The sequence below is a fragment of the Talpa occidentalis genome, unplaced genomic scaffold (genome assembly GCF_014898055.3).
Source record: "Talpa occidentalis isolate TD23 unplaced genomic scaffold, MPIMG_talOcc4v2.1 talOcc4.11, whole genome shotgun sequence".
NCBI classification, from domain to species: Eukaryota; Metazoa; Chordata; class Mammalia; order Eulipotyphla; family Talpidae; genus Talpa; species Talpa occidentalis.
In genome coordinates this window covers 19,317,969-19,333,099 of record NW_023601104.1, presented here as the reverse complement: position 1 = coordinate 19,333,099, position 15,131 = coordinate 19,317,969, and the positions used below count along the sequence as shown (strand labels likewise).

At 39.0% G+C, this 15,131-nt stretch overlaps 1 protein-coding gene across 5 annotated transcripts in view; it reads right to left on the bottom strand.

Annotated features, from left to right (window-relative positions):
* Positions 1-15,131, bottom strand: part of TMOD2 (tropomodulin 2) — a 53,148-nt gene that overhangs the window by 12,147 nt on the left and 25,870 nt on the right. For all 5 annotated transcript variants that reach the window (XM_037502487.2, XM_037502486.2, XM_037502489.2 and 2 more), the window contains exons 6-8: positions 14,064-14,194; positions 12,152-12,259; positions 3,903-4,046 (exon numbers count right to left, since the gene is read on the bottom strand). In XM_037502487.2, the coding sequence (XP_037358384.1) occupies positions 3,903-4,046; positions 12,152-12,259; positions 14,064-14,194 (383 nt within the window). The remainder of the gene's footprint in view (positions 1-3,902; positions 4,047-12,151; positions 12,260-14,063; positions 14,195-15,131) is intronic.

Below are 15,131 nucleotides of genomic sequence, written 5' to 3'. Positions count from 1 at the left end.
CATGCAGTATGTTGTCTTTTAAATTATTTGTATTTTCTATGTGTTCATTTATCTATGTAATTGCATACACATTACATATATCCTTTTCTCACACAGCTAGTGTATTTTTCTAAGACATGTTTTTGTTTTTTATTTAACAGTAAGAACATGTTTACCTCCACCTTATAAATGGCTGTGTAGCATTCCATTGAAGTGATGAGTCAATTTAGCTAAGCCCTCATCACTGACTGCTACCAGTTTCTACTATGTCAAACAAACACTTCAGTGAATTTCCCTTGCCCACAGTACATGCGTTGGCATTTCTGTAAGTATGCCTATAGGCCGAATTATAGCTGCATCAGAGTAAACATGTCTCAAATTTTTATATATTACTGACTTCAAAAGTTAGGACAATTTGTACTCCTACCAACTGTTCCAGAATTACAGTTTTCTCTACCCAACCATCAGGGCATATTATCAATCTATTTCATTTTTGTCAATCCAACAGGTCAACTTTCTATTCACTTGGAGTGATTTAATGGCTTTAATTTGCCTTTCTCAAATTGTAAATAAATTTTATTATGCATTTGTATTTCTTTTTTGAAACTACCAAGCTCTGTCAATAGCCCATTTTTCTACCAGCTTTGGTGCCTAGTTTTTTTCTTGATTTGTAAGTTTCCTAAATATTAGGAAATCAGCCAGTTGTCAAATGTGCTGAAAATACTTAAATCAGTGTGTCTTTTTATTTTCTTCTTGATTACTCTAAAGGTCTTTTTCATTATGGGATGGTCAAATTTATCAAACTCTTAGATTTTGTATCATGTTTAGGAAGTCTGATTTCATTCATTTGCTTTATGATTTCATAAATATTTTTATTATTTATTATTTTAATATTCAAATCTTCATTTCATGTGGAATGAGTTTTAGTATGTTAAGATAGACACCTGACTTAATTTTGTTCCAATATGCTAATATATTAAAACATCATTTTTTACTACATTCTTCTCTCACTGATTTGAAATACCACTTTGCACAAAATTCTCAAGTATACTTGGGTATTTATGGACTTTATTGCTAACCAAGGCTATTTCTGCACCATTATGGTGCAATTTTGATGGCTTTATCATATACAACTTATAAAAATTTTCATTTATTTATGTATACAAGCATTGGGGTGTAGGCCAGAGGTGTGGGGGCGGGATGTGTGAGAGGTCTGCTATGCCAGCCATGTGGGTCACCTCCCTGGCCTGGCCTGGGAATGAACTTATGCTTCAGTGCCTGGCGATAGCTTGATAGCACTGAGACTCCAACCCCTGCACCACCAGGGAGGCCCCTCATATACATATTTTATAGAGGCATGTTATTTATTTATTTGTTTGTTTGTTTGTTTGTTTATACATGCACTGGGTACAGTTAGAAGCACGGGAGGGTGAGAGAATTCACCAGAGCCAGAGCAGGGAGCAGAGCAGGCAGAAGGACCGAAGTACACTGCTGAGGGGAGCAGCGGGCGGCAGGAGAGGTCTGTGCACCACGTGGGACCTTCCTCTGGTGGCCGGGGAGCAGCCGGGGATTGAACCCGCGCCACAGAGGCCGCGGGCAGCTTCGCAACCCAGCGCTCAACCGCTGCGCCACCAGGGAGGCCCTACATATTTTAATATACCTTTTAAACTGGGCATTTTAAGTGCTGAGTAGACAAAGGAAAAAAGTTCAGGAAGAAACTTTTGTGTCCAAGGTAAGATCCAAGGTTTAACTCTTTGCACTTCTTTGTTTTCATCCAGCAACCTAACAATTCTGCTTGTCCATGATGTAGAGACTAGTGTTCTAAGCAATGTGGATCAATGGCAGGAAGATGCAGCAAAAATGTGAGATGCTGATTTCAAAGGTTTATGAGCAATTTTAAGTCATGGTACACTTTAGATGAAAGACCTATATTCAGGACTGAGGCCCAAGTTTGGGGCTGACACAGTTTCAGCTTAAGCTCCTGGAAAGCCAAGGTGCTATCCAAGGGCAGACAGAGATGATGGTGAATGTGGCTTACTGAAGGGATGACATGAAAGCTCCTTTATTTCTTCTCACAAATCTCAAGCATCTGGAGTTCTGTACATGGGTAACTTCTAGGATGGGCATGCTATTCACTCTAAAGAACATAGGATCTAAGGAAAATTATTTTGGGAAGGAGGGGTACAGAAAAAAAAGGTGGAGTAAGTAATATAACACAGGGCATCTTTTTAGCCTGAGTTGTTTTTTGGTTTTTTATTTTTTTGAGGCGTTTTCTGTTTAACCCAGAGTAACAAATGAATACCAGAATGTCTTATAATTTAGATATGTTTCTATTTTTTATGCTAAATCATTAAATTAAAAAAAAGCCAATAGTTCCCCTGTTCTCTCTGGCAATGAACAGAGGACTTGCACTAAAATACCTTCCCCCTCCCCTCACCTCCCCATGTCCTAGGCATTAAGTCCCAGCATTATCATGCTATCACCGCTAAGGCCCAGCAGAAAGCTAACCCACAGCAGACCTCTCCTGTCTCGCCTGCTGCTCCCCTCAGCAGTGTATTTCAGTCAATCTGCCTGTTCTGCTTCCCACTCTGTCTCTGGTGAATCCTCCCACGCCCCGCACCTCTGGTCTACATGCCAGTCCTTCTATAAAATAAATAAATATTAAAAAAAACAACAAAAAAAAAAGAACGAACTCCTTAGTCCTGGTTAGGAAAAACAGGAGAATAGAAGCAGAGTTTTATGGAACTTGTTGGGGGTCTCCAACCTTAAGACAAAATTCCTAGGTGAGACCCTGAGGCTTTATCAGATTCTGGAGGCCCTAAAAAGGGGAATTTCCTTCATATAAGAGGCAGTCTTCATTTTAAAAAAATTTATTTATTTATGCATAGAACTGGGGTTTAGGCCAGAGGTACAGGGATGTGTGTGTGAGAGAGGGTTCACAGAGACCACAGTAGGAAGCAGAATGGGTGGATCTACTGAAATACACTGCTGAGGGGAGCAGTGGGAGAGACAGGAAAGGACTACTGTGCCATTAGTGGGTTTGCTCCATGCCTGGGAATTGAATTCAGGCCGTGGCATGCCTTTGTGGTAATAGTGAGACTTGGAGGCCCCCAAGAGGTTTTCTTAACAGGGCCTCCCACCACCCTAAAGGGGAGTGCTCATAGAACAAGTCTCCCTGTTCTTCCTTCTTTCTAGTCCATTTCAGGGCCCTTTCTTTCTTTCTTTCTTCTATATGGTGTCTAGACCCTTTAGAGTCACTGAATTCCAGGCAGACACTCCCCTGTAGCCAAAGGGGCAGAGCACAGCATCATGCTGAGAATTTTTGTTGGCAGGAGCCAGTAAAGCCAGCAAAGCGACTCTGAAGGCACTAGAGGCTGATTCTGGGAAAAGAGGTCTAAAGGGCACAGGAAGTGGCAGTTCCAGAGAAAAGCAGCTTGCTTTGATTATTGATGGGAACCAGAGAAATGCTGTGACAGAGCTGGGGTTGTGATCACACTGCGTGCTCTAAGTCACACCACCTTTTAGAATCCTGAGCCTTTTTTGAATGGGCTCCATGGCCAGCACCAGACTGCAAGAGCCCTGGTGTACTCTTTCGAGAAGCAAGGAAAAGGCTGAGACAGGATTTGGTAAAGATTCCTGTTAAGAGGCAACAGATGATGATGGTGGATTAAAGCAGCTGTGGACACTTCTGGCCCCACCTCCTCGCTTTCTCCTCTGGTGTCGAGCCCGGTGTTGGGGATAGCTGCTTCTTAATATCTAAGGTTACTACACTGTGCACTGTTTAATTATTAACATGCTCTTCCATACACCTGCCACAGAAGCTATTAGAATTTACAGAAAATATCAAGTCAAGTCACAGAACTTTGTCTTTTCACTCTCTGCACAGCGACATCCCTTTCATCGGGTCCTGTGAATAAGCTCACCTGGTTGTCAATCTTGATCTCTGTCAAGGTGTCATTTTCTCTCAGTGCCTCTACCAGGGCGAGGATCCCAGTTCCAGTGATGAAATTGGATTCTACGTTTAGGCTTTTCAAGGTCTTGTTTATTTTCAGCATATCTGCAAAAGCCTTATTATGCAAAAATAATTAAACACTGGCATTACACTTAAATCCCAATTAAGTATTTTTTGCATAACTTAAAACCAGTTAAATCATACTTTCACCTCCAAGTAACAAAAAGTAATTTAAAATTGCAATAAAAAAGTTTAGTTCAGCAGCCCAGACATGACTTTCAATACCTATAAGACTAAAACAAATAAGATACTGGCATAAGATTATTGTAAGGACATTTTTTTTTAAAGATTTATTTATTTATACAAGCACTGGGTACAGTCAGAAGCGCGGGAGGGTGAGAGAATTCACCAGAACCAGAGTGGGGAGCAGAGCAGGCAGAAGGCCCGAAGTACACTGCTGAGGGGAGCAGCAGGCGGCAGGAGAGGTCTGCACGCCATGTGGGACCCTCCTTCGGTGGCCGGGAGCAGCTGGGGATCGAACCGGTGCTGCAGTGGCTGCCGGCAGCTTCACAACCCAGAGCTCAACCGCTGCGCCACCGGGGAGGCCCAGGACATTTTTTTTTTAAGATTTATTTATTCATACATATAGGAACCGGGATACAGGTCAGATACTTGGAGGGTGGGAGGATTCACCAGACAGAGCAGGGAACAAAACAGGCAGACAGACTGAAATACACTGCTGAGGGGAGCAGCGGGCGAGGCAGGAGAGGTCTGCTGCGCCATGTGGGATTCTCGCAACCAGCTGGGATCGAACCCGCGCTTGCAGAGGCTGTGGACAGCTTCACAGCACTGCGCTCAACCACCTGCGCCACCAGGGGAGGCCTTACTGTAAGGACATTTTTACAAAATCACTACCATCTGTTATCATTGCTAGGTTTTTGGTTTTTTTGAAAAGGCATTTTTAACATTAGAGAAAATGAAGGACAATTTCAGAATTATTTTGTCCCTGTTACAATGAATGAATTACAAAACACTTCACTGTTGCTAGCATTAAAGCACTGTTGATTTGATCATCTTATTTCAGGCCATCTGTAAATCAGAATTCCACAAAGATAACTTTTGGAGCAAAATTTTCACTCAGAGTGGCAAATCCAAAGGAGAGCTCCCAGTTAACAGCAGACTGCACACAAGTCTCTCTTTGCCTGCCCACTGTACTCCCAAAGTTTCTGTCATGAAGAAATAATTTTTATTTTTTTTTAAAGATTTTATTTTTTTTACATAGAAGAACTGGGGTATAGGCCAGAGGTACAGGGAGTGAGAGAATTCACCAGAGTAGGGAGCAGAACAGGCAGATCCATTGAAATAGACTGCTAAGGGGAGCAGTGGGTGAAACAGGAGAGGTCACCTGCGCCATGTGGGTCAACTCCATGGCCATGGATCGAACTCATATGGTGGTAGTGCTGAGACTTAACCACAAGGCCACCAAAGAGGCCCTCAGAAATAATTATTAAATCACTAGAGCACTGACAGTACAAGAAAACAAACAACAACAACCAAAAAAGAGGGCCATTATCTTGAAGAACTGCGAAAACACAGCAAATAGATTGGTGGAGAACTTAGCTCAAAGGAAGCTGATACCTGAGATGCCACAGGTAAGTCCCAGCTGGGACAAATGGAGCAGATGCAGAACACACCAGCCCTCTGGGGAGTTCCCAGAAAAAGAAAAACTTCAGGGAACCTATCAGTGAGAAATCTCCCAGGAAAGCCACTGGTGAGAGTGCAGGACTCCAGAGAGAAGCACCTCCAGGCCTTCCACAAACAAAATGCAGGAGAATGAGGAGCAAGGCAGCTATGTCCAGGAAAGAAATAATAGCTGATGCTTAAATAATGAGGGAGTTAAGGGAATCAAGTTCCCCCTAGTAGTCTTCTCTGTCAAAAATCTGAGATAATTTTTGACTCGCCTCAAAACTTAACAGTGGGGCCTCCCTGATGGTGCAAGGTTACATCTCAGCACTATGAAGCTGTCACCAGTCACTGTAGCATGAGTTTGATCCCCGGCCTGGGAGCTAACCCACATGGCACAGCAGACCTCTCTTGTCTCACCTGCTGCTCCCCTCAACAGTGTATTTCAGTGGATCTGCCTGTTTTGCTCCCCACTCTGTCTCTGGTGAATCCCCTCATGCCCCCACACCTCTGGCCTACACCCCAGTTCTTGTATGCATAAATAAATAAATATAAATCTTTAAAAAAAAAACCCAAAACTTAACAGTAGTCCTTTGGTATCTCCAGGAGATTGGTTTCAGAACCCCCATACCAAAATCCAGATGCTCAAGTCCCTTTCAATTGGTGGGTTCTGCATTCATGGATTCAACAACTGACATCAACAATTGGTTGAATCTGTGACTGTGGAAACTGCAGGTAGGAAAAAAAAAATCCACATATAAGGGGACCCATGGATTCAGGTAGTTGAAACCCATGTTGTTCAAGGGTCAACTCTACACTGACATGGATCCCTCAGAGAGTGAAACCCTTTGAACTGTAGCAGTTGTGGGGGATTCCCAGGATATCTGCCAGCTCCTCAAATATACACTACAGGGAAGGATGCTGGTCAATTCACCTGTCTGCCTACAAGTACCCATTCATGACTTCATTTGTTCATTAAGAAAAGACTATCAGGCTCTTATTGCATGCCAGCAATCCTCAAAACAAAAATCCTTGACCTAGGGAGGTTATATTTGAGCATAGGGCAGAATCAGTAATAAAATATATAGCCTGTCAGATGATGACAAATGGAGAAACACAAAGAACTCCCTTTCAAGGGAGGTTGGTAAACAGATCTACACAACTGCAGAGGAAATGATCTTGGTTTACACAAACCAGTTACATTCTCTATGAAATATGAAGGTGCAGAAATAGGAAGGGGTAGTCAGTGATTGCCAGGAAATCCAACATCATGAAATGAAAAAGCCAAGTTGACTAAACAGAACAACATGGCGTGGAGGTGACAGACTATTCAAGGAACAGAACATCAAAATTCTAATTGCTATTCTCCCTTCCCCTGCTCCTCAGAGGAAAAAGAAAAAGAAAAGGGATTATATGTATAAAATAAACTCTGGCTATTACGAAAAAGAAAGAAAAATAGCAAGAAAATGTTTTGCCAATTTTAAATACTACATTAAGGCTGAAAATAAGATATCCAGAATTAGAAAAGGCATGGCTGAAGACCAAGTTGGTAAGCTAGATGATAAAGCTGAGGATATTACCAAGAAAGTAGAAAAAAAAAGCAAAGAGAAAATAGGAAAGAAATGTTAGAGATATGGAGGAACAATGATACAAAAGTTCAACAGTCATCTGGTGGGAGTTTCAGAAGAACTAGGAAAAAAAAGACAAAAGAAGGGAAGGAATTGTAAAATCATAAGGAAAGTTCTCCTAAAGTTGAAGAAAGTGATGAATTGCTTCTGAAAGAACCCAGTGGATGTTAAGCAGAATGAATAAAAAAGACTTAAAAGTAGGCACATACAAGTGAAATTTCAGAACTCCAGGGGAAACGAGAATCCTAAGAGTCTCTAGGAAGAAAAAAAAAGTTATTTATAAAGGAACAAAAATCAAATCAGCCAGCATCAGTCACTAGATTATAATCAGAACATGTGTATGTGTATATGGTCAAATAATTGTAAATGCTGGGTGATAAGCTTTAACTTTTCCTAATCATTCTATATACAAAACAAAATATAATGACATAAAATTTACAAAGCTCAAGCCTGTAAAAATAATGGAATAAACTATATTGGAGACAGAAGAGGAAGGAGGGCTGATAGGCAGAGTGAGTATAGAACTGCCCTCACCTTTTTTTTTTTTTTAAAAGATTTATTTATTTATACAAGAACCAGGGTACAGGCCAGATCTGTGGGAGGGTGAGAGGATTCACCAGAGACAAAGCGGGGAACACTGCCCTCATCTTTTCTAACAGAGAATTAAAAATATCTAAGAAGATGAATCAAAAATAAAAATGCATGTACATGAGTGTTTTTTGACCCTGGCTGCACATTAGAATGACCTCAGTGCTTAAAAAAATATACTAATGCTTGGGTCCCACCCCAGATGAATTCAACCAGAATCATAGGCTGTGACCTGGACAGCTGCATATTTTAGAAGTTCCCTAGGTGACTAATGTTCAGCCAAGACTGACAACCACTTTAATTAAAGCATAATGACAACAACCAGAAGAATGAAAAAACAAACAACTAAATGCAACTGTTCTTGGGGACAAGAACAAGGAACTTTTAAACTGCTTATTTTTTTTTTTTTAGGGCAGGGAAAAAAGGAAGAAGGAATCTAACTTGGGACAAGAAAAGGGTTTCTTAACTTCTACACTACTAACATTTGAAATCAGAGAATTCTCTGTTGTGGGAAGTTGTCTTCTGCATTATAGCTGGTCAGCAGCATCCCTTGCTTCTGAGACCCACTAAATGGCAACAGCACCCCTCATAGTTATAACAACCAAAAATACCACGAGTCGCTGCCAAATGTTCCCTGGAGGGCAAAACAGTCCAGAGTTGAGAACCTGGGTTGGACTAGAAGAATAATCCTGTGTTTTAGTCAAGCAGATGGTTGAACTACAAAAACATCTCAAAGATTTGGGCTGGGATTATTGTACACCATGTAAATTAAAGTGCATTTATTCAGTGCTAGGCCTTTAATTAGGATTAAACGTATAAATTTTAATTAGAACTCCAGAAGGGAATGCATCAGGCCTTTCCTTATGGATGCCGTAAGCTTTGGGATCTACTTTCATTATTAGAATAACAAAATGTCAGAGCAATAGAGCAATTAGGCCTTTATTAAAAAAAGTTGCAGGACCTTCTGGCAAGTAGCCAGGATCTTGCTAATTTCTTTTAAGCTTAAGAAAACACTTCTCTCACACTGAACAAAACAGGGGAGATTTAGCCAAACATAAGCCTGGACCGTAGGCCCAAGTTCATTTTAGTACAGCAAATATTTGAGCACCTATTGCATGTGCTGGGGATAAGAGTGGTAAAACAAAGATCAAATTTCTTAAATTTTGTACAAATAATCAGAGCAGAAATACATTTTTCAAGAGAGAGAGTTTTGCTTTCTACACTTGACAGTATTGTGTGGAAATGCAGTTTTCTTGCAATGTCCAAACGGTAGCCACAAGACACCTCACTAGTGAGTCCTTAAAAAATGGTTAGTCTCAAGTGAGATGTGCTGTAAATGTGAAACACACACTGGATTTCAAAAATATATAATGAAAAAAATAAGGTAAAATATCACATCACATTTTCCAATTCCATTTTGAAATGATAATATTTTGGGTTACTGGTTTAAATAAAATGTATCATTAAAATTAACTTTTAGGTTTTTTTTTTTAATGTGACTACTAGAAAACTTAAAAGTCACATATGTGTTTTATATTTGTGATTCATTTTATTTCTATTGGATAGTGCTGTCCTAAATTCTTGACTTTTATGTGGCACCAATGTTAATAATTATAACATTTTCTTTTACATATTTGGGGATTTTCTCTATATTGCCACTCAGTGGGGGCGAGTTTCTGCTATGAGGGTGGTTAGATGGGAGCATTTGCAGCATGGTGAACTGAAGTTAAGTATAGGTCACTTAAATTCATTCCTGGCTTAGTCATATACTGTGTAATCTTTGTTGTTACTTAACCTCTCTGAGCCTCAGTTCACCTATCTGTAAAGTGGGGATAATGCCATCTTACGTATACACAGCTTGTTTGCATTCACAGTAATGCTATAAATGACTCATTGAATCTATTTTTGAACCTTAAATAGAAAATCTCTTGAAGCTCTTTGCTTTCATGCTGCTTTTTAATTCTCAACATTGAGTTTTTCAGCCATAATCATAGTCTCAATTGCCTGTGGGGTAAATCAACCAACTTTCAATCTATAGAAAGGTTCTCTTTTGGCTGCCTCACAGCTAGAGAACCAATTGGGGGCAAGCAGGTGAGGGCTGGACCACATGAAGCTATCTAGACATAAGGCTGAAAGAGGCTTTTCTTTTTACATCCTTAAGGACAGCAATTATTCCTCACAGTGGTATTGTGTGTTTCTCACATGGAATGCATTCAACACATAGTGTTGAATAGTATATATTCAACAATATACCACAATATAGTGTATATTCAACAATAGTGTATAGTGTTTGATACTGTATTGAAAACAGTATCAAAGAGCTTATATTTGGAGTTTATTTAGTTCACTTAGCAAGCTACCCAGTTGACCAAGTATAGAAATTATTTACTGGTAGAATTCACAATGGATTATAAACTTTTCCCACTCCTGCCATTTTTCTGTAAATAAAATATTTACTATATTAAATAAGAGTGATATATCATTTCTTTACTCATCCCTTTAGTCATCTACATATAAAATGTATTGTGAATGTTTGCTATATTGAAAACAAATCTACTGAAGGGAAGAGATTTTAGAAAATCATGTACAGATCAGAACCTTTAAACTGTTAATTTCACTTTACCAATGATCTAGTTCTGCTCTTTTTCTACTTTAACTATAGGCTTCAAATCCAAAACTGCCCTCAACCTACAAATTTAGCGATGTAATAATTACAGGTGAAAACATCAATTTTGTAGCTTAGTTCCTCTTTTACATGAGTGCTTATTTCAAGTTTGCTGTGGTCATCATGGAAATATTCTGTGTTGCTACAGGGGTGGAGAGTATGTTCTTTCATTCACTTAACAAGTATTTTTCAAACATCTATTCTGCACCAGCACCATGGTTAGTAGTCATTACTTTCAGGTTATCAGTTTTTAATGCTATTTTAGATCTTCCAAAAGACATGTTACTTTAAGTCACATCAAGTCAAGAAAACATCTATTCTTCTAGCTTGAGTCAAGAGCAGAATATTAGGTGCTATAGAATCTCAGGCTGGTGCTCAGTCTCCTGCTAACATTTTAGCAAATGTCTGACAGTGAGGCATTGTTATGTAAATATAGCACAGCTCGATGGTTAAACATCCTGGTTGTGGAACCAGAAAGACCAGTGGTAAATCCTGGCTCTGCCACTAACTGGCTGTGTTACTTTAGAAAAGTTAACCTTTGTGTACCTCAGATTGCTCATTTGATAAAGTGGAAACTAATAATAGTATACACCTCATAGCATTGTAGTGAGGCTTAGATGAGGTGATGCGTGTAAAGCGCAGAGATCAGTGTTGGCATTTACTAACTGCGCAAGAAATGTTAGCTATTAAGGAATAACCCTGATGATAGCAATGGCAGTCATTTCTTGGGTCAAGATGCTTCCTTATTTAGCTGAATTACCTAAAATACATAGAAGCAACAAGGCTTTTTTTTTTTTTTTTTCATATACGGGTGTTAAATAAAAATGAGTTAATTTTAAAGATCTGCTGGGCTTTATTTGATGATCTGTGAACTGGGCTACCTGCCAGGTAGCACATAAGAGAGTTCTCAAAAACAGTACATAATGAAAGGCTTTTATAGGTAGAAAGAAGGCAAGATAAAGGAAAAAGAAATTATCTCTGGCTTGGGTAACATACTTATGGGAAACAGAAAGGTCATGTGGCAGAATATCTTTCCTTTGGGGAATGGAAAAGATTACCTCAGTAGTGCTGACCAGAAAATTCCATATTGACCAGCAAGACTAGATTCCTTAACTACAGTTAAGTGAGGTATCTTGGTGGTCTCAGCACCAGGGCTGCCACAGTCAGTTTCCTTTAACATTGGTTAATAGTGTCAAACAAAAAATGTTTCAAGATTCAGTTGTTTAAAGTGTTTTTGAAACATTAATCCATTTCAAAGATTTAGATGAAATATACTTTAACATTTTTTATATGTTCTGAATTCCTATAGGATTTGGGAGTCTTACAATACCTATTGACCAAAGTGTTATTGTACATAGCAAAAGTTTCATAAAATTTATATAAGCACAGGATGAAATTTAAATATATATTTAGCTAAATGCCTCCTAATCCAATCCTGTTTCTTTCTCCTAAAAGTATAATGCTAACAAAATCAGTTAATTCAAAGTGCCTGACAGTTGGTTTCTGTTTTACTGTCTTCTAATAGCTAATTTTGCTTATTAATTGTGTAGAAAATAAATTTACCAGATCCAAAAAATGTTTGTTGATAAAAGGAATTATAAGTAGTTTCTAAAAAATTAAATATTTTCATATTATATTAATAAGAATTTTACTCACAATTGCCACAGGGTCATTGCTTCGGGTTGCAGCCAGACTGAACTTCTTTACATGAGTGTTGGTCTCCAGAGCCTTTGCGAATTCCTTCAGGGTTGGAATTGGAATATTCTAAGATGAGGAAGACACAGAGAGCTGATGATCCATTTTGAAGTATCCTACCCCAAGCTTTTTGAATATTTTATATATTTAGATGGCAAATTGTATGGTATCCTCTAAAAGATATTCAACACCCATTCTCCAGCAACCAAGTTACCCTGCGTCAATAGCACCACTCAGTGTCCAACCCAGGAAGATAAAACAATATGACATTCTGATCTGTTTGCCCTAACAAGAAATTATGCACACGCCACATTTCCCTATTTTTCTCTCTCATTCTCCATAGTCTAGCAAGACTTGCTATTCTTTTACTATACCATGATCTTTTTCTTCCCTTCATTGCTTTAGATACATTTTCCCCTTTATCTAGCAATCCTTCTGTTCTTTTCTTTGATGAATTCCTATTCATATTTTAAGATCCAGCTAAAGTATGACATCACCTTTATTACTGGCTTTTCCTTACTGACAATTCCATAACATTTAGGGGTTTATCACATGTTGTAATTATCTGTTTAGTGTTTTTCTCTAATACAAGTTCTTCAGAATAAAGACCAAATAAATCTTACTTCCTCTCTTATATGACTCAGCACAGTACTGGGGAGGTACTGGGTATTGGGGTATACTGGGGAGGGAGACAATATGGGGCACAGGTAGAGACTGACTTGAGATCTTGATGCACTAGAGACTAGCTGTGTCCATGGGGACCTTAACCTCTTTAAAGTCCACTAAGGAGTAAATGAGATAATGAATTTCAAGGATTTAGCAAAGGATATGGAACACAGTGAGTTTCATGAACAGAAGAGGTATTAAACAATGCCCCACACACCACACCCTCTCCCTTTGAGAGAGTAACATGACTTATTGCCAAATAGAATAAAGTGGACATGACAATGTGAGACTTCAGAGACTAGAACATGAAAGGCACAGTGGCTTCCTGCTTACTTGCTCTTTTCTGTCTGTATCATTTACTCTGGGGAAGTCAGCTGTGATGACATGAGGACACTCAGGCAGCCCTATGGTGAGGCCCATGTGGTAAGAAACTGAGGCTTCCTGTCAAAAGTCACATAAAGGCACCATCTTGGAAGTGAATCCTCCTGCCCCAGTCAAGCCTTCAGAAGAGAGCAGCCTGCCTGATTACTTCACTACAGCCTCATTTGAGATGGCAAACTACAACTAACCAGCTAAGTCACCTCTCAATTCCTGTCACTCAGAAATTGTTGTAAAATTATAAAAGTTTATTGGTTTAAGCCTCTAAGTTTTAGAACAATTTGTTATTTAGTAATAGATAACTAATCTATTATATCTAACACAGTACTGTGAGTCTTAAATAATTCTAGAAATCATTTTTTTTCAAATATTATTCTTTTAAATAGGATATCTCTCCTCAAAACCAGCCTCAAAGGCTTCTAAATCATTGACACAAAGAATTGCACACAAGTGTGAAAACATTAAGTTTTTTGTTGGGTTTGTGTGTGTGTGTGTGTGTGTGTGTGTGTGCGCAGAAGAAACGAGGTGTAGCAGAGGTATATGGGGGGGGAGGGTGTGAGGATTCACCAGAGACAGAGTGGAGAACAGAAGAGGCAGATCTACTAAAATACACTGCTGAGGGGAGCAGAGGGTGACATAGGAGAGGTCTGCTGTGCCATGTGGGTTAGCTCCCAGGCAGGGGATCTAACTCAGACCACCACCGCAGTGAGCTGTCTTGGTGTTAGTGCTGATACTTAACCCCTAGGCCACCAGGGAGGCCCCATTAAGTTTTTTTACCTACTTTAAATCAAGATAAATCAAGTGACTGACAACAGTCCTAATGAAATACCTTAATGTTGTTGAGGTTGACTTCTTGCAGGCTGGGATCGTTGGCTTTCATCTGCTGCAGACTTACTTCCACATTTGTGGGATTAGGTGGTTCCTCAAATATTGGCTTTACCTTTTCACCTTTTACCACATCTAAGAAACAAGTTCAAATATGAAAAGAAAATGTTAGAGTTCTCCTGTCAGAATTGGAGATGCCTTTTCTGCAAATGACCTTTCTTTTATATGCTGATACTGAAAATACTCTAATACCGGCTGATATGATACAAGTATCTATCAGTATATATACACCAAAAATACTCTAATACCAGTAAAAGTTTATCTTCAACTATGCAAGCATGGAAATTGTATGGTTCGGATTACAAAGGTTGATGGTTCTGAGTTGCAATGACAAGTCTCAGTAGCTGACACTGAATGGAGTCAAAAGCACAGGAGGCCCTACGGCAAACTCCTACCCCAAAAAGAACATTCATGGGCAGCTACTGCTGTTCATAAGGACCTCTTTAAATAGCTACAAAAACTAAACCATAGAATCTGAGATATAAAAATGAAATGAGTCGCTTCATTTCCCAGACCTTAATATTGCTCTCGCCACTTGACCATGAACCATTTTTTTTCTGATACCATTTTAGAGCTTTAGCTTGAGGAAGGCATAGGATAAGAAAGAAGTGGAAAAGAAGAGTGGAAGAATTCTGAAAAGCAAGTAACAAAAAATATTTTTTATATGTGTGTGTGTATCTCTATATCACTCCAAAGTATGTAATATAAAGAACTCTTAAAAATCAACAAGAAAACAACCTGATTAAAATATGGGTCAAACACCTTAGCAGACATCTCACCAAAGATGATATAGAGATGACAAATAAGCATATAAAAAGATGTTCCAGATCATATATCATTAGGGAAATACAAATGAAAACAATGAAATAACACTATATTCCTATCAGAATGACCAAAATCTGGAACACTGAAAAAGCAAATGCTGGTGAGGATGTGGAGCAACAGAAATTCTCAGTCTTTGCTAGTGGGAATACAAAAATGGTGTGGCCAGCTTGAAATACTGTTTGTGGTT